The sequence below is a fragment of the Phodopus roborovskii genome, unplaced genomic scaffold (genome assembly GCF_943737965.1).
Source record: "Phodopus roborovskii unplaced genomic scaffold, PHOROB, whole genome shotgun sequence".
Lineage (NCBI taxonomy): Eukaryota > Metazoa > Chordata > Mammalia > Rodentia > Cricetidae > Phodopus > Phodopus roborovskii.
The window spans coordinates 33,190,453-33,217,227 of record NW_026125295.1 but is presented as its reverse complement, the minus strand read 5'-3'; the positions used below and the strand labels follow the sequence as shown (position 1 = coordinate 33,217,227).

Sequence of the window (26,775 nt, the reverse complement as noted above, 5' to 3'; positions counted from 1 at the left end):
TTTTGGTAGTTGTGAAAACACTTCACTATCTCTAAATAACAAAAGTAAGATACTAAGATTATAAATGAAACTAAGGGTAAAACATGGAAAGACAACCCAAGGATTTTTATAGGCATACATGTATGTGAACATGTAGACAGACAGAGAGAGAGAGAAAGAGAGAGAGAGAGAGATTTGTTTATTTAGTCAACACATATATTTCAGTATAAAGTTAATGACTGACGTCTCATGCTGATAGAAAAGATCTGCAAAACACTGTGCCTTTATTCTTTACATTTTGTACAGAGTATTCTTTCATTAAAAATACCATAATAGCTGTGTGGTGCTGGTACACACCTTTAATCCCAGCACTTGGGAGGAAGAAGCAAGCAGATCTCTGTGAGTTCAAGGCTAGCCTGGTCTACAGAGCAAGTTCAGTGATAGCTAGGGCTACACAGAGAAATTCTGTCTCAAAAAAGCAAACAAAAAAACCTTAAATACCTTCACAGAAATGTTAACTTATAGTTGGTGTGTTTTTAACAACATAATTCTTTTTTTATTTTGTCTATTTTAATTTCAAGTGTGTACTGATAAATAAAACTTTCAGAAACTTTTTTGATAATTTTTATAAGAAAATAGAAATAAAATGGGATATTTTTCTCAGTTGCTGTAAAACTATTTTCTTCAAGGTTTTACAAAATAATGCCAAGTACCAGGTAGTACCCAAAAAACTGACCATAGGCAAACGCCTAGCTCAATGTCTGCATCCAGCATTACCAGGTGGAGTTCATCGGAAGGCACTTGAAACATATGAAATCATCTTCAAAATCATTGGACCTAAGCGACTTGCCAAAGATCTTTTTTTATATAGGTAAGAGTAATTTTATTAATTATGTATAATATAACAGTATATTTTTCGCCAAGCATAGTGGTACAAATGCCTTTAGTCTCAGTACTTGGAAGACAGAGCAAGGTAGGTCTCTGAGTTTGAAGCCAGCCTGGTCTACATAGCAAGTCCCAGACCAGACAAGTCTGCATAGGTAAGGCCCTGTCTCCAAATATTTGTATGTATACATGGCTAAACTCTTTAATCTTTCTATAATAAAATTGAAATTTTGAAAAATTGTTCCTTATCTAAATCTTAAATATTTGAAATGAGTGATTAGAAAAAAATGAAACATTTTCAAGTTTTTTATTTTTAGATGTTATTCATAAAAGTTGTCATTCAAAATTGTTGGTACTAATAAGGCATTCTACCTTTTAAAGGTTGGAATCAAGCCTGGGCAAAATAAAATACCTTGATTCCTCATAGTTTTAATATTGTTAACCATCCTTTGACCATCTTTTCCTTTGGCTACTACAGAATGGCATTTTTTATTTTTTCATTATTATATACCATCCTTTCTCTTCTACCCCATTTTAATATTTGCCATTTCTTAAGATTCCCTTGGTTCAGACAGGACTTCTTATATTCTCACTTTATATTTTCTTGTTGACCAGGCAAATTCACACCCATATTTATGTTCTTTATCTTACTTACTATGTGCCTGTAAAGTGTGTAGCATGGTAACATGAGATATATGCTCTAATGAAGTAGATTCATGTCTCAGCACACAGTCGTCTTGCTGCTCATCTGCTGCTTATGTCTTCCGGCCTGCCTCTCCTTACTTCCTCCTACACCTGATAATGACCCCAAGTTGATGTCTCAAGTGCTGGCCGTAGCTTTAAACTTTATAGCCTTTGTCATCACATGTGCACGTATCTTTAAAAGCCATTAAAATATTACCTGTTTAAAAATAAATCTACCCAGGCTGGAGAGATGTCTCAGTGGTTAAGAGCACTGACAGCTCTTCCAGAGGATCAGGGTTTAATCACTAGCACCCACAACTGTCTGTAATTTCAGTTCCAGGAGATGCAAAACACTAATGCACATAAAAATGAATAAATATTTAAAATAAATAAATGAATGAATGAATGAATCTATCCTTCTTTCATTTGCCCTTCCTGCATTGTACTGAAAGTCTGTAAAAAAAAAGTGTCACTATCAGTCCCTTTGCACAAGCATAAAATGAGAGTTGCACATCTTGCTAGCCCTGCCCATATTCCCCCACCTCCTATGCAGTCTCCCTGGAAGTTCTATCTCAAAATGAGTAAGAGTAAGAGTGTTAGACTAATTCCATGTTCTTGAACCACTTTTTTTTTTTTAACTTCTTTGTGCCCTCATCTACTAGTCTTATAGGGTTGTAGTAGAATTAAGAGTTAATTTACAGAAAGGACTTACAACAGTGTGCATATTACTCTAATATATTTTCGATGCACTCACTGTCAGCTGCCAGTCCAAGTGAGCATCATGTTTACTCTGGGCTTTGTCAATGGTCTAATACTGACACAGACTCTGTCCTTAGCTTCTTATACTCTGTTCTTCACACAGTATTAGAATAATCTTTTTACAATTCATTAAACAAATACTGTCACATATGGTTTCTAAGTTTTCATGTACTAGGTTGAAAAAAAATCCCAATCTAAAATTATCCAACTCACAAAATAGATCATCTGTATGATCCTCAATTGTGTGAGGAGAATTGAGGATTCTTCTCCTTTGGCAACCAAACAAGCTCTTCAGATGAGCTCAGCTGGGCATCCTCTAGTCCAGCTTGGTTCTTAGACTGTCTTCCTAGGGATACCATCAGATCTCACAGGTTGAGTACCCAGTAAGACTGCTCCCAGTTCTGACACCAAGAACAGTCCAGGTCTCCAGAACATAACTTCCTTTTTATGTTCAACTAATTTGTTAGAGTAACTCATAGAATTCAGAGAAACATATTCATTGGCTATCATGAAAGTTATGTTAAAGAACACAGACAGATATGCTGCAAAATGAAGGTCCTGAGCACACGAGTTTCTCTTCCTTATTCAGAGCTGAGGTACATGGCCTCCCAGAATGTGGATGAGTTCCTGATTACCTTCATGCATGCCTCTACATAGTCATGGTCCAGAAACTCTATCTTTTGAGGAGTTTATGGATACTTAATTACATAGGCAAGATGAAAACATGAACAAACATACAGAAAAATGATTGCACCAAAAGAAGTGTGCTCTAGTGCTAACTGCTGACACATTGAACAGGGAAGACAGCACAGTCTGTCTGTCCACCTTTTTAATGCCTCCATGTAACATTACTTCCTAACAGGTTTGGGTAAATGATAGTCTTCTGATCTACTGTCAGTCAAGGTAGATGAATGAATCCCTTTAGAGCCACATCCATGTCAGAATGTCAAGGAAAGATTAATTTCTACAATGTACCTTTGAAAAGAGAAAGTTCAGTTTTTATGATCTGGCTTTGGGATAAAAAGGAGAAACTGATTTGTGAATCCTAAAATACCATAACAAAAGACTGTCCTTTATCTTTGTTGCTTTAGAGCAGGGATGTAAAGCCAAATGCTTGTTTTTCCTTTGTTTTTTAAAGGTACTCTTTTGCTGTAACTACTTAGGAAGGGTTATGAAAGTGAGAACTAGAAACTATGAGTGATAGCTATAGTTTATATACTACATCCTATCACATGTAGAAGGATCACAGTAGAGTATGGGTTGGTGGCAAAATATAAAATGGAGGCTTTGTGTGGATGGGCGGATAGATAGATAGATAGATAGATAGATAGATAGATAGATAGATAGATAGATAGGTAGGTAGGTAGATAGGTAGATAGGTAGGTAGGTAGGTAGGTAGTTAGGTAGGTAGGTACATACATGCATGCATACATACATACATACATACATACATACATACATACATACATACATAATACATAGATGTGCACACATTTATTTGGCTATAACACTATAATCAAATATGTTCACTCCATACTCTTAAATGTTGATACAGAATGACTTCAGACTAAAAGCTGGTAAAAGTTTGGATTTGGAGGTTTGGTTGTTACCATCTGTTATCCTTTTTTGAGTCATGGAGGAATATTTAAGTACCTTGGCTTGGAAACAAAGGTGTCAGCAATAAAAGGCAGAAATTGAGGAGGTAGAGTTGTCAGAGAGGCTAGCCCATATCAAAGGCAGGGTACAACCCCGGGCACATAGAAGGCAGTTGCAGAAAGACAGAATATGACTCAGTATTCAGGTCACACTGTTCCAGAAATTTCAGGTAGAAAACTGGTCAGCTGAACATAACATCTATTTCCCATATAAAAGTAGGAGTGACTGAGAGTCTCCATTTATCTTCAAAGTGTTACCTGAGTGCAGAGTGTGAAGTAAGGGACTTAAAAACAGAAATACAGGCAGTTTTGATCTCTTGTTCCTGATACTCACAAATAGTTAAATACTGTAGTAAGTTATGAAAATCAAATAAGGGTACTATCCAAGTCTAATTAGCAGCTAAGTTTCAGTGAGGAACTGACACAAAGTGAAGAGCTGAATCTTTAAGGATCCTCCAGTATATATAAGGATATAAGTTAAAGGGTAGGGATTGTGTCTTTGTGATGGTCAAAGGCCAGGATCCTACAGAGGGCCTGGAAAGTTCTCAAAAGAACCAGCAGGAAACACTTCAGAATGGCTGAATTGGGAGTGCATGAATGGGTTGTACAGCATATGTAGCAACCAAAACTGTTCAAAACTGATGGTAACAGGAAATCTATGAGAGGTTTTCACTGAAAGTAGTAGCTTCAGGACAATTTTGAATTCTTCCTGTAAGACAAGATGATGAAAATATGGCATTCTCTGCTAGGTAATTACACAGATGATACAGGAAGAATTTACTCAGGCATTAAATTATCTAGAAGGAAAACCTGAAGAGAGAACACGGCCAGTAGTTAATGGTTAGAGGAGTTTTGTTTTGTTTTGGCTTTAGACAGACTCTCTCTACATGGCTCTAGCTGTCATGGAACTTACTATGTAGACCAGGCTAGCTTTGAACTCAGAGATCCACCACCTGACTCTTCTGAATGCCAAGATTAAAAAGTGTGCACTACCACACATGGGTCTTGGAGGAGGCATTTTTACAGTAGGGGCAAACATCGCTCCTAGACTTTTGGCCAGCCAATAACAGAGATACCATATTTTAAAATGCTAGTTGCAGATGAGAAAGGGCAGGGTTCTGGAAAAATGAAAATTCTTGTTTGGAATTAAGACTGCAACATCTAAGAAGCTGCAGGACTTGTGTGTATGAAACTAAAGTGAGAGAACTGGTTTAGTTTAATCAATGTAGAAGTCATTAATAGAGACTATTCTAGTCTTCGCCTGTTTCATCAAAAATAAAAGATACGATGTAATTACATATGAACTAATGTTATTGCTGTTTTTACATCTTTCGATTTTGACAGTTCTGGATTGTTTCCCCTACTTGCCAATGCTGCTATGTCTGTGAAACCAGCACTGCTCAGTTTGTATGAGATATATTACTTGCCTTTGGGGAAAACTCTGAAACCTGGTCTCCAGGGATTGCTGACTGGTATTCTTCCTGGCTTAGAAGAAGGATCAGAGTATTATGAGAGGTAACATAGTACTTGGTCCACCTTGCTACTCCTCATGGATTAGTCAGCAACCATCCTTAAATGTGTTTTAGCATCACAAAATTAATTTTTCTAGATGCATCAACATAACCAAATTTTCAGTAGCCTGAAAATTCAGGGGTTGAAAAAGTTTTGGCTCCTCTTGCAGAGGACCTAGTTTGGTTCCCTGGCAGGAAACTGTAACTCCATGGAATCTGATGCCCTCTTCTGGCCTCTCTCGGTATCAGACATTGCATGTAATGTGCATACATGCAAGCAAAGCATCCATACACACATAACAAATACAAATTAAGAAAAATATTAATGGAACTAGAGAGATGGCTCTAAGATTAAGAGCACTTGCTGCTCTTCCAGAGGACCTGAGTTCAAGTTCCAGCACCTACTTGCAGGTTCACATCCATCTGAAACTCCAGTTTTAGGAAATTTGGCATCATTTTCTAGCTTCCATGGGCACTAGGCAGGCATGTGGTATACAGATATACATGCAGACAAAACAGGCACATATATAAAATAAGATTTCAATAGCAATAAAAATTGTTATAAAGTATCTCATTTGAGCTTTGGAACACTTCTTAATATTTTATAATTGTGTCTCATTTCCTCATATGTAAATAAAGCATAATACCTGTCTCTTTGTTACTGTAGTAATGAAACCTGTCTAGTGCTTTGTACATGTAAGTCGCTATAAATCATAACTCATAACTTAAAATAATGATACAACAAATAGATTAGCAAATAATGAGAGTACAAAGGGAGGCCTCTACCAACCTTGTTTAAAATAACTTGGCACCAGTACACTGCTTTTCACTGGCTGTTGCCATGAGACTTCATACTTAATATTAAAAGAAAGGATCTGTTATGTTTTGGAGCTTATTGTTTTTTTCTTTGTTTTGTCTTTGGTTTTTTTGTTTTGTTTTTTGAGACAGAGCTTCTTTATGTAGCCTTGGTTGTCCTAGAACTCACTCTCTAGACCAGGCTGGCCTCAAACTCAGAGATCTACCTGCCTCTGCCTCCCCAGTGCTGGAATTAAAGTTGTTTGCAGCTACACCATAACCACCCAGTGAGCCTATTGGTTTTTAAGAGCTAATAGCTACAGGCAGTGCATAATACCCTTATATTGTTACCAGACAAAAAAACCTGAGTTTAGATGGCACAAATAGGAAATTCTAAGTTTAACTATATTTCAACTATTTCAACAATACTGTAAGAATGTAATCCTGGAAATACTGGATTATCTATCCTTATAGATTATATTGAAAAGGAAAAAAATGTAGTCAAAACTTAATAGTTCAATTTGCTTTTTAAGAGTTTTCTTTATTATTATAATGTGTATTTGTGTAACTGGTGTGTATGAAGGTTAGAAGACAACTCTGCAGTTGGTTCTTTGCTACCTTCATGTGGGTTCCATGATGGAAGTTCTCTCTGCAGGCTTCCATGGCAAGTGCCTTTACCCCAGAGCCATTTCTATGGTCCATGTTATGTGCTTTTATTAATTTATCTATGCATATAACTTTAATAGTATAATATAAAAGTAGTTCATTTAATTTAAAAGTATGTTTAAAATTATTCTCTTAAGGGAATTAGAGAATCAGTGCCATTTAATTCTACTAATTGTAATTAAACTTTTAAAAAGAAATTAATCCTCTTTCTGGTTGTAGTGTCCTGTGATTTATGTTTTGCTAATTATTCCACAAGAATACTATAAAAGAGTTTTAAATGTATTATTTTAATGCATAGATATATTGAGGCCAGAGATTGATGTTACTATTAAATCACCAACAGAAATCATCTGACTCTACTATCCTATAATGTAATAGACTTCTATATATTGAATTATTGAATTATTTTGTATAAAGCAGGTCAGTCATTAATATCCTTAGTTTAATTTTTGTCATAGGTTTAATTCACTTATTGTGAACTATATGTTGTGATTGCAAAAAGAAAGACATTTGGAAATGCCTTTTTAGGTTTTGTAGAAAGTTAGCGTAGATGCCAGGATTGATTAATTTTATATATGTGGCTTTATTGCTTACAGTAACTCAGCAATCTGGTGAAGTAGACAAGTGCTGCAGTGCTGTTGTCTGCATCTTTCAGATGGAGACTTAACTGAAATGATTGCATGTATCCAGCTAATACACAGTGGAGTCAGGGCTTGCACCGCCTCCTCTGACTTGCGAAGTGTGTTCTTCAGACTAGCTCACTTGTTTCCAGAGTGGAGCACATGACTGTGCTGTGGATGCTGTCATTTATTTTGGAGGAGAATAATGCTATCTTTTATCTGACTCTGAATGTTTCTTTCTTCCACCCTTCTGTTTTGCATCCCAGAACAAACACACTGCTGGAAAAGGTTGCTGCTGCGGTAGAGCAGTCAGCTTTCTACAGTGCCCTATGGGGCAGTCTGCTCACCAGTCCTGCTGTGCGCTTACCTGGAATCACATATGTTCTGGCACATCTGAACAGGAAGCTTTCAATGGAAGATCAGCTGTATATAATTGGCAGTGACATCGAGCTCATGGTAGGTTGTCACATCACAAGTATTCTTCTAAAGCCAGGCATTCCAGACTATTCTGAGGATCATGCCATGGGCAACATTCCTGTTCCAATGGAGCTTACCATTTTTCATCAAAGAAAAGTAACAGCCAAAATACTGAATAATTAATTGATATTTTAAAAGACTAATTTTCACGTAAAAGAAATTATTGTTTATGCCTGCTACCTTCTATTCAAGCAAATTCATAATACTTATTATTCCTGTCTTGCTTAATAATAGACTAATATTACCATAGCTACATTTATTATAATATCCAAAAGTGGACTTTCAGTCTTACTTTTCTTTTTAAGAAAGATGAATTTTAGATAAAACGATATAGCTGAATCTGCATAAAGTTTGAGAAAGAGGATGTAAACCAAAGCAAACAGTGAAAAAGAGACTAGCACACTGACGGTGCTCTGACACTCTTACTTTCCCAGACTGATATCTAACAGAAGGAAATCTTTATAGGATGCTATAGTTTTAAAATGGGAGAGAAATATATTTTTAAAAGTTCTGAAATGGTTTTTTTTTTTATTAATCTTGTTTTTTACTGCTGTAAAGAGACACTAGAGACACTATGACCACAGCAACTTTTTTTTTTTTTTTTTTTTTTTTTTTTTTTTTAATTCTTGGTTTCTCAAGACAGAGTTTCTCTGTGTAGCCATGACTTTTCCAGAAATTAACTCTGTAGACCAGGCTGGCCTAGAACTCACAGATATCCACCTACCTCTGCCAGTCATGTGCTGAGACTAAAGGTGTGTGTTGCCACTGCCTGGAAATACAGCAATTCTTATAAGGAAAACATTCAGTTGAGGGGGATTACTTAGAGTTTTGGAGGTTAAATCTCTTATCATTGTGGCAGAGAGCATGGCGCCATGCAGGCAGATGTGGTGCTAGAGTAGTAGGTGAGAGTTTTACATCTTGCATAAGCAGGAAGTCTACTGAAACACTGGGCTGTATCCTGAGCATAGGAAACCTCAAAGCCTGCCCCTACAATAACATGCTCCCTTCAACAAGGCCATACCCACTCCACTAAAGCGCACCTCCTAATAGTGCCTCTCCTTATGAGATTATGGGGGCCAGTTACGTTTAAACTACTATAGTTAGATTTAGTTATGTATTACTTGCATTCACTAAAATTGGGCCATGTTACATTTATGAATTTTCACACATACACACATACAGTATCCTAACCACTACTATAAAATAGACGTAAGAAAATTGTATTGCCCCCAAAAGCACTAAGACCCCCTTGTGGCCACTCCTCTCCTGCTTTCAGATCCTTGAAAACATTGATCTGGTTTCTGTTTTTAGTTTCACTCCATCCAGACTGTTAATGAGAGTTGAATCTTGAATCTTACTACTAAAGGCCTGTGGATGTGATTTATTCACAATTTATAACATAATTAAGATTAGTCCGTGCTTCTGTGTGTCATTGGTTTGTTGTTTTAAGTTGTTCCAGATTTTCGTGTTGATAGTACGACAGTGTGATTACTCTTTGATCATTCAGTGGACATTTGACTTACATCCCACTTGGGGCAAGTATGAGTAAAGCTGCTACGCAACACTTGCACAACCATGCTGTGGAGATATGTAATGGGGCACAGGGTAAAAAGTCATTGATGCTGACATTAAGACTGTAGTGCTCTCTGATTAGTATAGGTGTGTTTTTTCTTTCTTGGATAAATGAAAAGTTTTTGTGGCAAGCATTTCCAAGATGCTAAAGGCTTTCTTATTTCAGGTAGAAGCAGTAAGTACTTCAGTGCAGGACTCGAGTGTACTTGTACAGAGAAGCACACTGGACCTCATCCTCTTCTGTTTTCCATTCCATATGAGTCAGGTAAAACTTCAATGCTAATGTTGTCAACAAAGACATTCTTTGAAAATCATAGATCTGTGATGTGTAGTCATTTTAAAGGTACTGTATTGAAATATTTTCTCCATAAGTATATAGAATATTAATTTCTTCTTAATGAAGTAGAAATTGTATTTTAAAGAAAAATAACAAGCTGTTTCATTAGACTATAATAACTGAGGCAGATTATTTTATACTTTTCAAAAAATTTCTAAACTTTAAAAAGTAGGAAATGTTCATTGCTAACTGTAAATAAGCATTCTGGAGACCAAGGCCTCCAACCCAGCCAGCATCTGTCTGACGTCACCTCATCCTGCTTTGGTGACTCCACCACACATGCAGAATGTTAGGGGAGTGAGCCAGTGTTTGAGAACCAAGTATTTAGTACCTGGGCCATTTGCTACCGATTTCACTACAGATACAAGCAACTGACTTAACAGATCACAAATGAAGTGTTTCATTACTGAGATCTCATTTAATCAATATCCTTAACTTAAAAGAAATTATGTAGATCTCTTAAAATACTAAATTTAATGAAAAAATGAGACTTAAACACCAGATCATGTACATTCAAAATGGTGGAACCTAATACTTAAGTAGTAAGATGTCTTTGAGAGCACATTCACCATAGAGGGATACTCCCTTAACCTAGAGGCAGGAGGGAGGGCCTAGTCCCTACTCCAAATGACTAGACAGATGTTTGTTAATCCCTCCTGGAAAGCATCACTCTCCCTGTGGAGTGGAGGGTCATGGGATGAGCTGAGGGAGGGAGGGAGGAAGAAAAGGAGAGGGAACTAGGATTAATATGTAAAATAAGAAAAAATAATACATACATACATACATACATACATACATACATACATACATACATATATATATATATATAAGGTAGTAAGATGTAGAGAATTTTCTGCTTTGAAAATTAAATTTATACGTACACATCTTTATTCCCAGCACTCAAGGGGCAGGTGAATCTCTGTGAGTTCCAGGAAATCCTGGTTTACATAGTTGAGATACAGGACAGTCAGAACTACCTACAAATAAAAGAAAGTTTATTTCTAAAATGGCATTAGCAGGAAGGACACTGGTGTTTTCATAATGGCTGCTAGCTGAGCTCAGCAGTTTCTCATATAACTGGCTAAGTTTTCTTTACTACTTTACTCAGTTGTTTATTATTTCATTCAATTTGAATGATAATTGAAGAGTTTTATATGTTCATTGAAAACATTTTCTTTAGTTGAGATGTAACTCCTAGTTTCTATTTTGAGATTCTCTTATTAACCATGGCCTTTTATCTGTCCTCTAGATTTTCACATTTTCCCTATTGGGAAAATTCAGTGTAGTCTATGCTTGACAAAGCTGTAGCTTAGGGATGTCCAAATGGATCACAATATGATAACCTTTTGAAAGTCTTACAAAAGAAAACAAAGAATATTTCCAAGAAATGTAACAACCTAAACATGTACACATAGGAAGAGTATCAGTGACCTTTGATCTTGACCTTTCTTCCTGTTGAAATGTTCTATATTAATAATCTCTCCATGAGAGGCTCCTCCACAGTATCCAGGAATTAAGTTTTAGGCTTAAATTGATAAGGACTTAATTTGTAATCTTACTACATCAGCGGTTAACCCTAACCTTCCCCATACTTCCGTGCCCTCCCTTCTCTCTGCTCCTGCAGCCAAAGTTCTACCAGACCTCCTATGGTGTGCTCAGGAAAGCACTAGTGTGTTAAGTACTCTTTGGTATTCACCTTTCTGCTACTGTTGCACTTCTAGTCCTCCATTACTGTGCCACATTATATACGGCTCCAAGGCTGCTATAGTCATCTTTATCCCCCACTTGACCTTCTTTCATGTCTTGTATGTAATATGTTCTTAGCAAGTATTGATTTTAATTGTAACTTAACAGAGCCTTCATTACCTACCTCAAAAATATGGTTGCTGTTATGCTGTGGATGGACTGGTAGACTTCTTTAACTTACTTCAGGTAAAGCTGACCTGAATATCTACTATTAAATGTTAGTTGAGATTATAGTGATCTTTTACATAGTGCAAAAGTATGTGGTGATATCAGTAATATTTAAAAATCACTTCTTAACCATACATTTGGTGATGGTGGCACATGTCTGTAGTTCCAGGATACTCAGGCAGGATTCCAAATTCAATAGACTTTGTGTCTAAAAAGAAAAAGAAAAACATGGCTTCTTATCTGGGGAACAGCTCAGTGGCAAATGCATCAGTCCCTGAGTTCAGTCTTTAACATCATAAATACTTGACTTTTTATTTATTAGTAGTTGACAAAAATTGTGGGTTTTCATTCATTTAACATATTTTAAAATATATAGAGAGAGGAGAGAAAAACATTTTAGAATGACTGAATTAAGCTAACTCATGTAGTACTTCACATACTTATTTTCTTTAGTGAGAATACTTTCTGAATACAACACATTTTAACTATAGTAGATAAACATTCTGAAACATTCCTCCTAAAATTGAAGTTTTATACCTTTTACCATTTCTTCTGTTCTTTCCTATTTGAGTTTTCTCCTCAGATAAGACAGGAGACACTTGTGCTTCCAAGATTTTGTTACAGTGCCTATAACCTACATGCCTGCTAGTGACACAATACCATGCTTAAAAACTCAATATTTTCTTGATATAAGTTAATGATATCCATAGTTATCATATAATTTTTAAAAATCTACTGATTTATCTCTAAATACTGAATTATCTTACCAGCACAAATAACATTTGTAAAAGTATGTTATAGCAAAAAAAAGAGAGAGAGAGAGAGAGAGAGAGAGAGAGAGAGAGAGAGAGAGAGAGAAAAGGAAAAAAAAGAAAGAAAATAGTGAGAAACTGTTTCATACTTTTTTTTTCCAAAAGCACAAAACTAAAAGCTCATACCTGCTATTTTTTGGTTGATGCATATGCAAATAAAAAAAAGAAAAATCAAGGGATCATTAATATTTTCTGTTAATAAGTACATACTCTTGGATGTTTTACCAAAGTTAGAGCTACTGTTTAAGTTAAGTGCAATATGCAAACATAAACCAACTTTTAGTATCCTGTTCTGCTATAGTCTGTTATTCTAGCTGGTACTTCTGTTGAAACTTTTACTCATATATGGTTTTATATCATCAAGTTTGGTTATTTAGAAAATGCTGTTGTACTTAGTTGGGCAGATTTTCCATATATAGACCTGCCACCATATTATACTAAACAATCACAATTGTTATTATTGCTACTTAACACCTGATATGAAACATCTTAAGGGAGGAAAAGTTTATTTTAGTATGCTCTTTCACAGAGATTTCAGTCGGGGAAGGGATGGCAGCAAAAGGAACTCAGTCCGTGACCATAGGAGCTTGCTACAACAACTGTGCATTTCAAGTCTAACTTCTACTCACCCACCTCCACCAGCTCAACCCTTGTTGTAGTCCTCCAGAATAGAACATGAGCCTAGAGGCAGGTGTTTCTGGTCTGAGAGAGAAAGAGAGGAGAGAGAGAGAAAGAGAGAGAGAGACCACAGCAGAGATAAGAAGGTCATAGAACAATTTTTGGATTCAGTTCTGTTTTTCAATATTTATGTAAATCCTGAGGATTGAGCTAATGTTATCAGGGTTGGCAGCAGCCACCTTTACCTATTGAAGCATCTCAACAGCCCTGAGTTATAACACTTTGTCAGCAAAATATTTTAGGAACTGAGCCATCCAGGCTTAGTCCTAGTTCCCCATCCTTAGTTGGAGCCTAGTCTGATAGTCATCCCTGCACTGTTCCCAACCCTAAGGCTTAATCCAAATTGCACATCCTGTATACCAGCCCAGTCTGGTCAGCCCACCACATCCAACTTCCAGGCCTTACCCCAGATGCTCATCCTGCGCCAGATCTAGTCTGTCCTAACCCAGAACCCACATCTGGACATGGGTCAAGTCTGATGAGTCACTGGAAGCTAATCTTCCTGCAGCATCTTTAACCCTCAGGGTGTACATTAGTGGTACAGCATATTTAACATCCTAGCCTGAAGTGTAGCTTGAACCCTCACAACTGGTCAAAATGTAAAGAACAAATGATAATAGGTGCCTGGCCCTAACGGATACAGATATAACATAGCCCTAAACCTCATGGAACATCATGAAAGAGGCAGTGGAAAGATTGTAAGATCTTGAGGATCAGGACATCAGCTTCAAGATTGTGTCTTCTAAATGTGACAGGAAAGCTGTACCCATGAAATTTCAACATCATGCTTGCCTGAACAAGACCTGAACAGTACCAACTCCGGTTGGCATACCTATGTTGATGGTGGGACTCTCACAAGGCCCTGCCACTAGATGAAGAGCTGTAGGCAATTAATGACTGTTGAGAGAGGTAGAATCAGTTTTTCCATTTGGTTTTCCAGTACTGAGTAACCTAAACAGCCTAAAAACATACATTCATGCAACACTAAATGGAATCAGAAGATTCTACTTATATATTTATAGTCACTTATAACAGTAAAGATAAAGAAACTATGAGTTGGAGGAGGATGTGGGACTTGGAGGGAGGAGGAAAAGGGAGAGATGATGTAAATACAGTTCATATATTAAAAAAAAAATAGGTACTATTTTTAGCTCAGTGTCTGGAAGCAGTGTAACTTCAACACACAATTTAATTTTCTTTTGGAACTGCAAATATTAGTATTTTTTTAAATATTAGTATTTATACCAATATTGTTTTCATTTAAGTGACAATATCACTTGGTTTGAGGAATGACTAAGTGCCAAAATCTAAAAGATCATTTTTTATATTGCTATAACCCAACATATTATAAAGAAAGACTATAGTTTAGTAAAAATGGTATTCTGTTTTTTGAAAGAAAATAAAAGAAGCTTTTCTGTTCTAAACACTAAATCAACCATCCTACATAATACTCTTTCAGTTTAGTAAAATAGTAAATAGTAAAAAGTCATGAACTGAAAACTGTACTTTGATTGACAAGCTCAGGATTTGATGATATTCTTTTAAAAGAATCCTAGGCTTGAGCTCAGGTCATCAGGTTTGCATGACAAGAACTTTAACTCACTGAGTCCCTAATAATATCCTTAATGTTAACAACAAATTTATTAGCTATCTTCCACCTTTTATTTTAACTTTACCTCTTTTGATTGAATAGGATCACCAGTGGTTTTTTTAAACATCAAATTAAAGCTAGAGGGAAAAATCTGAAGGAAAAAAGTTAAAGCTATTGATTGGAACAAGACTCTATTTGGATTTTGTTTATTTGTGGGTTTTTTTTTTTTTTTCCACTTTTGAGATACTTCGAGTAGGATTTAAAAAAGGAAGGAAGGAAGGAAGGAAGGAAGGAAGGAAGGAAGGAAGGAAGGAAATAAGAACAGAACTGAGTTGATGCTAAAGGCTTCCCAAAGACTTTAAGTGCACTGACATTGTTGAACGACTAAAGGCTATGACTTCCTACTGTTTGTTCTCTTTACAATCCTTGTTTGTGTCTGATTTTACTGTTGATGGAGAGGTAAAGAGTATTAAACATAATGCTAGAGTAAGTGAGTTAACAGTTTCAGCTATATAACTAAAGTTGTAGTTTGGACAACTGGGCATAGTGACACACACTTACTTTGGAGGTAGAGGCAGGCAGAAAGAATGGAAGGTCAGGGCCATCCTTTGCTGCTTACAGAGTTTGAGAACAGACTTGGAAGCTTTGCGAGACTACACAGAAAGAAACTGAGCCACGTTAACCTTTCTTCCTGTTTCCTCACATATGAATTAGAAGTAATAGCGCCTGTATTTGAAAGGTTAGATGAAGCAATGTTATATAAAAACACCTGACACACACTGTAATGTTCTAAGCAAATTTCAAGACTTAACTTTTTTAAAAGAAGAAAAACAGTAGTATACTTCTGTTAAGTATAACTGCCTTCCTTTTTCAGGCCACTAGACCAGATATGATCAGGATCTTGTCAGCTGCTCTTCATGTAGTACTAAGAAGGGATATGTCTCTGAATCGAAGACTTTATGCATGGCTTCTTGGTAGGTATTTAATGAATATGCTTACAGTTGACAAAAAAAGGAGGTTTGCCATGCATAACTATTCTCCAGTTGTATGAAGAAACTAAATATGTATATGTAAACAAACAATAACAAAACTGTTTCATAAAGATGGCTGTGTGGTTAAGGACATCTGTTGCTCTTCTAGAGAACCAGGGTTTGATTGCCAGCGCCTGTATCAGGTGACTAAGAACCACCTGGAACTCTAGCTCCAGGGGGTCCAGTGACTTCTCCTGGTCTCCATGGGCACATGCACTCATACAGCATGAACACATTAAAAATCAAGCAATCAATCAATCCCAGGTCGGGGGACTATTAATAATGACATCTTTGAGCAAATTTCAGAAGCCTCCTAACTGAGGGGGCTATTTGAATCTATAAAGTCAGACTCACTTTAACAAGATGTCTTTCCTGTTATAAATTGCTATGATTGTACTTAATGTTAGTGTGTTAAAAAGAATTAAGTGAATAAACAAAGTAATACAAAATTCCCCAAACTTTCAAGTCATCAAGAAATCATAAGTAGTAATTACCACTGTCTGACAGACAGATCAGTGTGAGACATTGTGTATACTTAGGCCATAGAGCATTGTATATATGTCATCTTTGACCTTTGTATGAATATTTTGCCTGTCCTCACAACCTCTTACTAGAGTGAAAGGACATTTGATAACTTACCTTAGATATTGTAAATCCTCAGTTATTTCGCTATAAATTTGGGGTAAAATAAGATAATTCTGGAAGGATACTATTAGACTCATCTACTGAATTGGTTTCCCTTTATTAAACTATCTAAAATGGTCTCTCTTGCTGACACTGAATGGGCTACTAATTGGGTAAGTGTTTAGTGCTGTTTTTGAGATATTTTAGCATTTAGTGAACAACAGTTTTACGGCTTTCATTTTAATGTTGTGATTTATTCCCATGGAGGTTTTGACAACAACGGTGCTATCATAGGACCCAGGAGCACAAGACACAGTAACCCTGAGGAACATGCCACTTACTATTTTACAACCTTTTCAAAAGAATTATTAGTCCAGGTAAGGGCTGTTTTCATTATCTTTTGCTTACTCCCTGTTGAAAAAGCCTAAGACAATGTCCTGTTTTAATTGAATTCATAATTGAAGTCAAGACGAGACTCAAAAACTTCCAAAGAATGACTTTAATAGGCATATAGCTGCAGCAAAATAGTGATCATAGCTGGACTGAAATAAGAGGGCAACTTTTCACCTGTCTGCCCTATGAAAGTTGGACCTTTACAAAAAGTGTCCAGGACCCATGTTTCCTGTGAAACCTTGAGTGGATTGGGTTTTTACAGGCTATATATGGTAAAATTAATGCACAGAGAAACATTAAAATTAACCATTTATTTCCTGTTGTATTTATTTAAAATGTCTTATAATATTCTAAGAAAATGTATTAAGAAAACAAATGATTGACCAAGCATTTTTCTTTATTTACTTATTTGATTTTTGAGATAGGATCTTGCTGTGTAGCTTAGTTGGTCTTGAACTCTGGATCTGCCTGCTTCAGCTTCAGAAGTGCTAGGATTACGGGTATGTACCATAAACCCAGCTTGAAGCATTTTCAAATGAAGAAAGTTAATGCACTGAATTTTAAATAACTAAGAAGATAATTATTTCCCATACGCCTTGGTGATAAGATGGCATAGTTGAATTTCATGTCCTAAAAGAAGTCTTCATCTAGAGGGCCAACACTAGAATTCTCAATACACTTCTGACCTTTTTTTTTTTTTTTTTTCCAATGAAAAATCATGATCTAGATTGATGGTATGCACTTGTAGCCCGAGCACTCAGAGAACTGAAGCAGGAGAATGGTGGGTTTGTAGTCAACCCAGTCTTTATAGTGAGGCCTTTTCTCAAAAATAAACAGCAAACTAATACTTGAAGTGTGTTACTTTCCTTAGATAGATGAGTTTGGCATCTGTCTTCCTTGCAAAGAAAGAGACATCAGTCAGAATAGCATAAGGGATGTGAATCTACATTTCATGGATATGGTTAAAAATAGTTTTTCTATTGAAGATACCACTAATGCCTAAGTCATTGGTATGCTTTCCTTTTTTAAAGGCCATGGTTGGAATCTTACAAGTGAATGGATTTGGAGAAGAAAGCACTCTCATGCAGGATCTAAAACCTTTTCGGATTTTAATCAGTTTATTGGACAAACCTGAGCTAGGTAATATACGCTGCTGTCCCAAAACATAGGATGACATGTGCTTTTGTATTGTTCAGAGTGACATGTGCTTTTGTATTGTTTCATGGTAATAGTAAGTTGAAGACATTGGGGAAATTGCTGTATGCTTTTAAACACAGATTCTCAACATTTTCTTCACTGAAGTTAAAGATGTGTAACTGGCCTTTGTTGGCATTCAGACCTATGCCTTGCACTGCATTAGACAGCAAAGCCATTTTTTGAAAAGACATGATTTCATCTCTTAATCATTATTCACTGAAGTGAAAATGTTTTGAGCTAACATAAACTAGGTTAGAATCTTAGGACTGAACAGAAATCTGAGTTATATATTTCTTTCATAGGCTTCTTGTTGCTGTTGCTTTCTGTAGTTTTCTTCATTGTGTGTTTATTATATATCAGATTTATAAAATTAACTGTAGTGCTTAACATAAACTAAGAAAAAGCAATTGTCTCTTATAAAGTATGTCAGTTTTCTAATTATATTCAAGTGTTTTGCCACATGCTATATATAATTCACCTACTCTTAAAAGTGAAATTTTTAATTATGAAAGTAGCAAGTTGTGTCAAGAACTTCAGCGGGGTCATTTTTGAGGTATTCTGTGATGGTGATGCAGCAGAGGATTTTTTTCAAAGGATAGTGGTAACTGTGAAGCAGTCAAATTTATCCTTTGGAGTTGAGAGTTATTAGCAAAAGTATTGATGTGGCAACATCTACTGGACAGTTCTAAGAGCTTCATGGTGTTCCTTGCAGATGTTTCTCTAATCTTTAAAACTGTCCTGTAGGGCTAGAGAGATGGCTCAGGCAGTAACCGCACTGGCTGTTCTTCCAGAGGTCCTGAGTTCACTTCCAAGCAACCACATGGTTGCTCACAACCATCCCTAATGGGATCTGGTGCACTCTTGTGGCCTTCAGGCACACATGCAGGCAGAGCACTGTATACATTAAAAAAAAAAAAAAGTCATATAAGGCTGGTGATATTCTCCTCATTCAGCATGAGGAAACTAAGACTCAAAAACTGAAGAGCCTATCCAAGGTAACAGATTTAACCAATTTTCCTGATTTTTGTCACTTCTGTTAATGTGACTCTTTACTTTAAATGTGACTCTTTACTTTAAATGGACACTTATCCCATTACTTACTATTGGACCATGTTTCAAAATTTAGCTTCCAGGGGAAACATCTCATAGAGTGCTTTAATTGGACCATATTCAGGTCATCATTATTTGCTCGCCATAAATAATATCTGCTTGTAATTTGTTGTATATTAATTTCAGGACCTGTAATTCTAGAAGATGTTTTGATTGAGGTGTTTAGAACATTGTATTCTCAGTGCAAAGCAGAACTGGATCTTCAGATGGAACCGCCCTTCAGCAAGGACCATGCTCAGTTAAGCAGGTAGATTACTAGAAATTAAGCGTGACATAAAAATGGCCTCATTTATGAATGCTTATGGAATGGACTCTAGTATATAAATTCATACAGTGTGGTTATTAGTAATGGCTAATGATCTTACTCTAAAGTTTATATTGTAGTAAAATTATCACTTTCATAGTATGAAGTATTATCATTATTATTACTTTAAATAAGACAACAATCACCACTTGATGCTTGATGGTTCTTAATCATATCATTTTGGGAAATTAATGTTGAATAGTGGGACTGATGAGATGAGTCAGTGGGGAAAGAAAGGCACTTGGCTCCAAGAGTGGGAACAGATTATTCCCATTCCAGTCTTCCGCCTCCTAGACAATATTCTAGCAGTGGGTAGTAATGTGTACTGCCTCAGTAACACTGCACTCAGTTTTGAAAGAAATGTCAATATTTTTAGTTATTTGGTTTCTTTTCTTTTTTAGTAAATTAAGGGAAAACAAGAAAACAGCTGAGCTGATTAAAACTGCGAATCTTCTCTTTAATTCCTTTGAACCTTATTATATGTGGGATTACATTGCACGCTGGTTTGAAGAATGTTGTCGGTAGGTTGACTGCATCATTTGTTACAGTGTAGTAACATGCAAAGCTAACTTTTAGCTTTTAAAATGTTCTTTTGTATATTTTACTCCTACTGAAAACTGTTCTTTACCCATAATCTAAATTTACCTTGTCAATCCAGGATACAAAAGTCATTGGTCATATAATTTTAGAATTGGAAAGGAGCTTAGAGGTGATTATCTACTCGCCCGCACAGATAAGAGTGTTTATGTGTCTGACCTGCAGCAGCCCCACTGTGATTGGCTGTGGAGAAGATAGCAGTCTGCATCATCACAATTTCTCAGACGTATTCCCATTTATTAATAGGGCCACTCTGTGTTCAGAAACAGAACCATCCCATATGGTAACTGATGAGCAATAATAAACACATCACACCTTAGGATAGAAAAGCTGAAACACAGTCTGAAATCCCTAGAGTGCTTTTGAAGCAGAGTGAAATCTCTATTCTGGACTTCAAACACAGTTCTTTCACACCCAGTTGACTGCTGAAGCATGAGAAACATGTAGTCAAAAAGTAGGCATGTACAAAGTTGAGTCTAGCAGCATTTAGAAATGAAAATGTGTATGAATCTCTTTAATGATTTAGGGATTTTCTAGCTTGTCCAGTTGGCAGATGTTGAGCAACCAATTGAAAAGCATTGTGCTGAGCATATCAGATAGTCCCTGACATCAGGGACTTTATAGTAGGACAAGTAAGATATGCACATGTCTGCCCCTGGGAATAAATTAAAAATTGAAAATGTCTCATAGGTTAAGGTGTAAGGATGGAGAGGAATTATGAGTATCTTCTCTCCACTTTACTATACTATTTCCTACACATATACCCACCCTTCTGTACTAAGTATTCTATATTCACAATACACATCCATGCTTCTTGAGCTACCCTAAACTATTTCTTAAACATTCACCATCTTTTGTGCTGCTGAGCCTTCACTGTGCTATTCTGTATATATCCTACCTCCTTTGTTCTTCTGGAATGATCCTGTAGAGAGGTCACTCATCTTACAGTTACTATCCCCATACTTTCCATTAGTTGTTTTTATTTCTCTATCTGTGTATGTTCCTTGCTGGACAAGTATTATATAATTTTATCTTGAGAGTATACGGCAATGTTTGGTCAAATAGGATTAATATGGATTAATATTAGTATTTCTTGGGATTTGTCTTGGATCAAAAGGGACTTCCTATAAAACATAATGTTTGATCTTGACCTTGAATTCCAGAGATGGACATATGTTGGTGTAACAGCAACACAGCAAACACATTATAAACCAAGTGACTCAGTTTAGAAATGAAATAAAAAAGCATTCCTATAGGAGACATATCCATGGTGATTGCAGATCAAATCTCAACAAGTGTTTTATAACCAGAACACTTAGAATCACAAAGTAGGAATTACAGGGACCTCACTTTGAGATTTTTTTTCATGAAAGCAATGTGATGGTGTACTAAGGAAACAGGAATGAACATTACTTACTGTGTGTCCCAGTCTTGACTTGGGCCTTATTTGTTAAGACAGTGATATAGTCACATGTCTTCCTATCATGTGATAGTGTGTTGATAAAGTTTTTTTTTTCCTTTTAGGAGAACACTGCATGCCAGACTTCAGGTTGGGCCTGGAGACAGTAGTGACTCATCTGAGTTACAGCTGACTAATTTCTGCTTACTGGTGGATTTTTTGTTGGATATTGTCTCTTTGGTAAGACTCTATTGGTCAAAACAAACAAGGAACTTAAAGAACATAGTTTATATATTTTATGTTGAATATAAATGTCATCTTCACATAAATTCCATCTTTGAACTGAAGGTTTTTCCTTTGGCATAGGTTTTTACCATAACATTTTTGTCTTCCTGGCATGTATGTATAGAATACATGCAATCTACTTCCTAACTGCATGCTGTAAAAATCTCATGTTTAGTGGGTGGAATTCTGATGCTGCATTTATATTTGTTTACAATGCTTTCTATTACATGAAGACTGTTAGAAATGTTTTCCCTGTGTTTTCTCTCCTCAACTCTTTGCTTTCTCATTTTGAAGCCTACTAGAAGTATGAGGGTGCTGTGTCAGGTATGGCATTCAGCCTGTTTTTATTTTAACTGATTTTATTCTCTTCCATTAGAATATCATTAATATAGCTCATAAAACCAGTACTTAATTATATAATGCTTGAAGTACTTAGATGATAATTTGGGGGTGGGGGTTATGTGACGATTTCTTTGCCCTGTGGACAATATCAGCTCCTGTGGAGGCCAGAGGTAGACATTGGGTGTCTTCCTAAATCACTGTCCACCTTAATTTTTGGAGACAGGGTCCCTGGAGCTTGCCAATTAGACTAGACTAATTGATTACTAGCCCTCAGGAACTGGCCTGTCTCTCTGTCCCCTAGCACTGGGATTACAGAGTACACTACCTCACCTGGCTTTGATGTGGGTGCTAGGAATCTGAACTTGGGTCCTCATGCTTGCACAGCAACACTTTGCTCACTGAGCCAACTCCTCAGACATTTAATATAGATTATATGAGTCATCAGTATTAAAATGCCTTGGAACTGTTAGAAGCATGATACCTATACAACATGAGCAGAAATAGAGCCTTACTTGTGTAGATTAAAATAAAATAGCTATGACTTTTATATTATACATTAATTTTTTTCAACTTTCTTTTTTTCCCAGGAAACTTATATTGAAATCCAGACAGAACACCTGCCCCAGTTACTGCTCAGGATGATTTCTGCCTTGACAAGCCATCTCCAGACATTACGCTTGTCCGAGCTCACAGATTCTCTGAGGCTCTGCTCAAAGATCCTTAGCAAGGTTCAGCCCCCACTGTTATCTGCCAGCACTGGAAGTGTGGTACAGTTTCCCAGTGGGCAGAACAGCACAGTCAAAGAATGGGAAGACAAAAAGGTAATTTTAGCTGGGGTTCTTGGTATCAAATCAGTTATGTTTTTCGGCACAGAATATTTTTTGAGTTAAGTCACCTAAATATCAGTGACTTTTTCTAAGATTGAAGTGCTTTGGCAATAGAATCTTGTTAACTTTTGATCATTGTATAGTTTGATCATCTATGTCAGTACTTTACAATAGAAGTAAAATACGTATGACACCTGATTTTAGAAATGTAAAATTTTCTGTTGTCACATTAAAAAGAAGCAGATGATATTAGTTTACTTAGCCCAATATAGCAAATACATTATCATTTCAGTATGTATTGTATATAAAATTGGTGTCACGAAAACGAATTTGATCCTTTACTTTTTTGTACTGTGTTCAAAATATACTGAACATTTCATTTTTACAGTACATCTTTATGCAACTATCAAAGTTTTAGCAGGAATTCTTGGTCCGTATTGCTTTTGTAAAATTTACATATGAAAATTTACAGTCATATCCAAGTTGTTACAAACAGACTTAGTTTGGTAATAGCTATGCTATCCTTTTGTAATTTTAAAGATTGAATTCCTCGGTCACATTAGCTGCATTGTAAATATCTTGTAAACACAAAAGGCATGACCTATTGGTGTGGGTAACAGGCCTATGAATATGCTTTATTGATTCTTTCACTACACCAAATTTTTAGCATGCTTTTCCTGAAATCTATAATCATTTTTTTGTTTGTTTTCAAGTACCCATATGCTCAATATTGTGAAATTGGGTAAAAGTAAGCTCTCTTTGTACATATACACACATGTATCTATAATATCTAAGCATGTAATAATGTATGTCTTGTACCAGTAACATTCTTTAATACTAATGGAATCCTAATAGAAAAATCAATGCTTTGATTGCTTTCAGACTTACATTAAAATATTTAGTAAGGGCCAGTGACTAAAGGCATTTGCTGTCAAGCCTGATGACTTGAGTTCAGTCCCCAAACCCCTGTGGTATAAGGGAAGGACAGACTCTCAAGGGCTGTGCTCTGACTTTCACATACACACCCACACAAACACATATACACAATAAATAAATGAAAAAAATTAATCTAGTTAAGTTTGAAAATGTTCAGTTGAATTACATGTTAATTACATTTAATATAGTCATATTGGCACTATATTAATGAGACTTTGAAAATCCTGGAGAATCAGGTTTGTTGTATGTAATTGAGTAGTTGTATAATTGCCCCTTTTCTTTGGATAACCTTTTTCCTCCCTGCAAAATTTGATGGTGGTATGTACAGCCTTTCCTACAAGCTGTTAATCCTGAAACATTTTTTCTCATTCTGTACTAATGTATTCTTTATAATGAAATGAAATTTGCTCATCTTAAAATATATTTGGGGTTATTCTGCATAAACTGGGACCAGTTCTCTAGTCTTTTCCAACCTGCTCATCAAGTATGTATACTATATGCTGTCTCTACCATGGGTAGGAAAGTTCTTTCATTGAACTGTCTTTACATTGTGCTCCAAGACGTTTCTTAGTAATAAAATGAAGAGTCATTTAACTAGTTTGCAGCTGAATGAGACTTATGGGCGCTTGAGAAGGCATACCTTTACCATTTCTTCAGTAGTGTGTTCAATATGCAAAAATTTACATGTTTATCTGAGGATCTTTATTGATGATCATAGGTATGGTAAATGAGACTGTGTTCAACTAAATCCAGCACAATTAAATAATATAGTCTAAAGTATAATGACTTGTTAACATTGAGTATCTATCCCATATCTATCCATTCTTCTGTTCTTCCTTCCTTCCTCTTTCATGCTCCCAGCCATGTATGGTTTTCCTATTTTTCTACTCAAGTACATTGGCATAATCTTAGATAGTTGATATTTGAAAGTTGATAATATTTTCAGGCTGAGACCATGGTTTTTTTTTTTTTTTTTTTTAAAAAATGTATGTGAATGGGTGCTGCTTTTATCAATGGTGAGCCTAGTTTGGCCACATGGCACTAAGTACTTTTTATAATATCTTTATATTGGGTGTCTACTCAGCTAGCCTAAATACCCTGTATATTTTTAGTAAGAACTTTATCATAAAATAACTGTATAGCCACAAAATATAGTCAAAATCAATAAATATTATCCACATATGCAAGTTTAATTTGATTTATATATTAAATTCTATTACCTTGGTATCCTTTGTGTTAATATAAAAATAATTAAATAGGAATAAGCTAATGAAAATTTTATTATCTGAAGAAGTCTTCTTTTGTGCAAAGTACATCATTTTAGATAGTGAATAACCTTTCAAAACAGAAGAATAAGCAAATCTGCTAGCCACTATGGACTTTGACATCATAATATGAACAGTTGTGCTCTACATAGTAATACTGTGGTCACATTAAATAATAATAATAATAATAATAATAATAATAATAATAATAATAATAATAAATAATACAGTTGAAAATCACCCTGTCCAAAGCTCCTGTGTTAACCACTTAGCTTTTCTGCTACAACCATGGGCAAGTTTATTTTAATTTCCCTGAAATTCAGTTTTCTTTTTGTTGCTGTTGTTTGTATTTTGTTGTTTGAGACAGGGTTTCTGTGTTGCCCTGGCTATCCTTGAACTCACTTTGCAGACCAGACTGGCCTTGAACTAACAGTGATCCACCTGCCTCTGCATCCTGGGTGCTATGATTAAAGGTGTGCACCACCATGCCCAGCTTGAACTCTGGTTTTCTGTTTTTTAAATGGAGAGATTACTTTGTTCATTCAGTAGCTTTTAGGAACTGTAGTCTGCACTTCTCAACCCTTTTCTTCAAACTAAGAGACACATGACACAAGTGATTATACACTTAATAACAGTTAAATTAATGTATATATAATGATTAGTGTGGAGACAGATTGGAGGTAGGAGCTTAGGATGGGGATAAGAGGGTGACTTAACCTATTGAGGGGTCAGGGACTACTTTCCTGAAATGTAGCCCTAGAGGAATTGCTGGGGTGGAAAAATGTAAAAAATGAAAGAACATGACAGGAAGAAACACTGGCAAAGGCCCTAAGGCAGAAAAGTACGCTATGCCCTTGATGATGCAGGTGTAAGAGAGGCAGGGGCCAGCTTATCAGAGCCTTGTTCACTATACTAAGGCTTTTATTCTTTGTCTTAGGAGCAATGGGAAGACAAAGAAGGGGAAAAAAGGCAAGTGCCAAAATAAGATACATGTTTTAGAAACTTACTCTGGCTGCAGTGTGGAGTGTGGATCTGAGAAACAAAAATGGATGTGGGGAGACCTGCTGTAGTGCAGGTGAGAGGTGGTGTTAAGTTGGGCTAACAAGATATGGGAAAATGAAGAACTACATTTAGGAACATAACTTAAGAGACACTAGTGATCAGATAGTTAAGAGTAATGAGTGATCACTAACATTGTGTGCTTGCTGAGCACTAGGCACTGTGCCAGATTCCCTGTAACTAACTGTAAAATGTAGAAATTTTTGTTACAGTAGTCCTTTTTATGAACATTCCCATCTCCATAATTTCAGTTGCCAGTGAGTAGTCAATGGTGAGCCTAATGTATTATATGGAAAATTCTAGTACTAATTTTCAAGTTCTAAATTGTGTGCTGCTGTTGTATGTAACACGGTGGAATCATGCACTGTCCTCTTCATATGTGAAGTATCTCTTTATCTGGCATAGGCAATCTGATATCTATTTCTTCGTTATCAGATAGATTCTGTTTGTGTGCTTATTCAAGCAACCCTT

General features: G+C 36.0%; 1 protein-coding gene across 6 annotated transcripts in view; it reads left to right on the top strand.

Annotated features, from left to right (window-relative positions):
• The window catches only part of Dop1a (DOP1 leucine zipper like protein A), an 87,372-nt gene that overhangs the window by 23,018 nt on the left and 37,579 nt on the right, over positions 1-26,775 (top strand). For 2 of the 6 annotated variants that reach the window (XM_051207675.1, XM_051207699.1), the window contains 12 exons: positions 669-850; positions 5,307-5,477; positions 7,821-8,014; positions 9,774-9,868; positions 15,810-15,909; positions 16,858-16,967; positions 18,015-18,123; positions 19,417-19,537; positions 19,996-20,115; positions 21,716-21,830; positions 22,170-22,199; positions 22,805-23,038. In XM_051207675.1, the coding sequence (XP_051063632.1) occupies positions 669-850; positions 5,307-5,477; positions 7,821-8,014; positions 9,774-9,868; positions 15,810-15,909; positions 16,858-16,967; positions 18,015-18,123; positions 19,417-19,537; positions 19,996-20,115; positions 21,716-21,830; positions 22,170-22,199; positions 22,805-23,038 (1,581 nt within the window). The remainder of the gene's footprint in view (positions 1-668; positions 851-5,306; positions 5,478-7,820; positions 8,015-9,773; positions 9,869-15,809; positions 15,910-16,857; positions 16,968-18,014; positions 18,124-19,416; positions 19,538-19,995; positions 20,116-21,715; positions 21,831-22,169; positions 22,200-22,804; positions 23,039-26,775) is intronic. The other 4 variants (XM_051207706.1, XM_051207683.1, XM_051207713.1 and 1 more) reach the window with 2 other exon arrangements.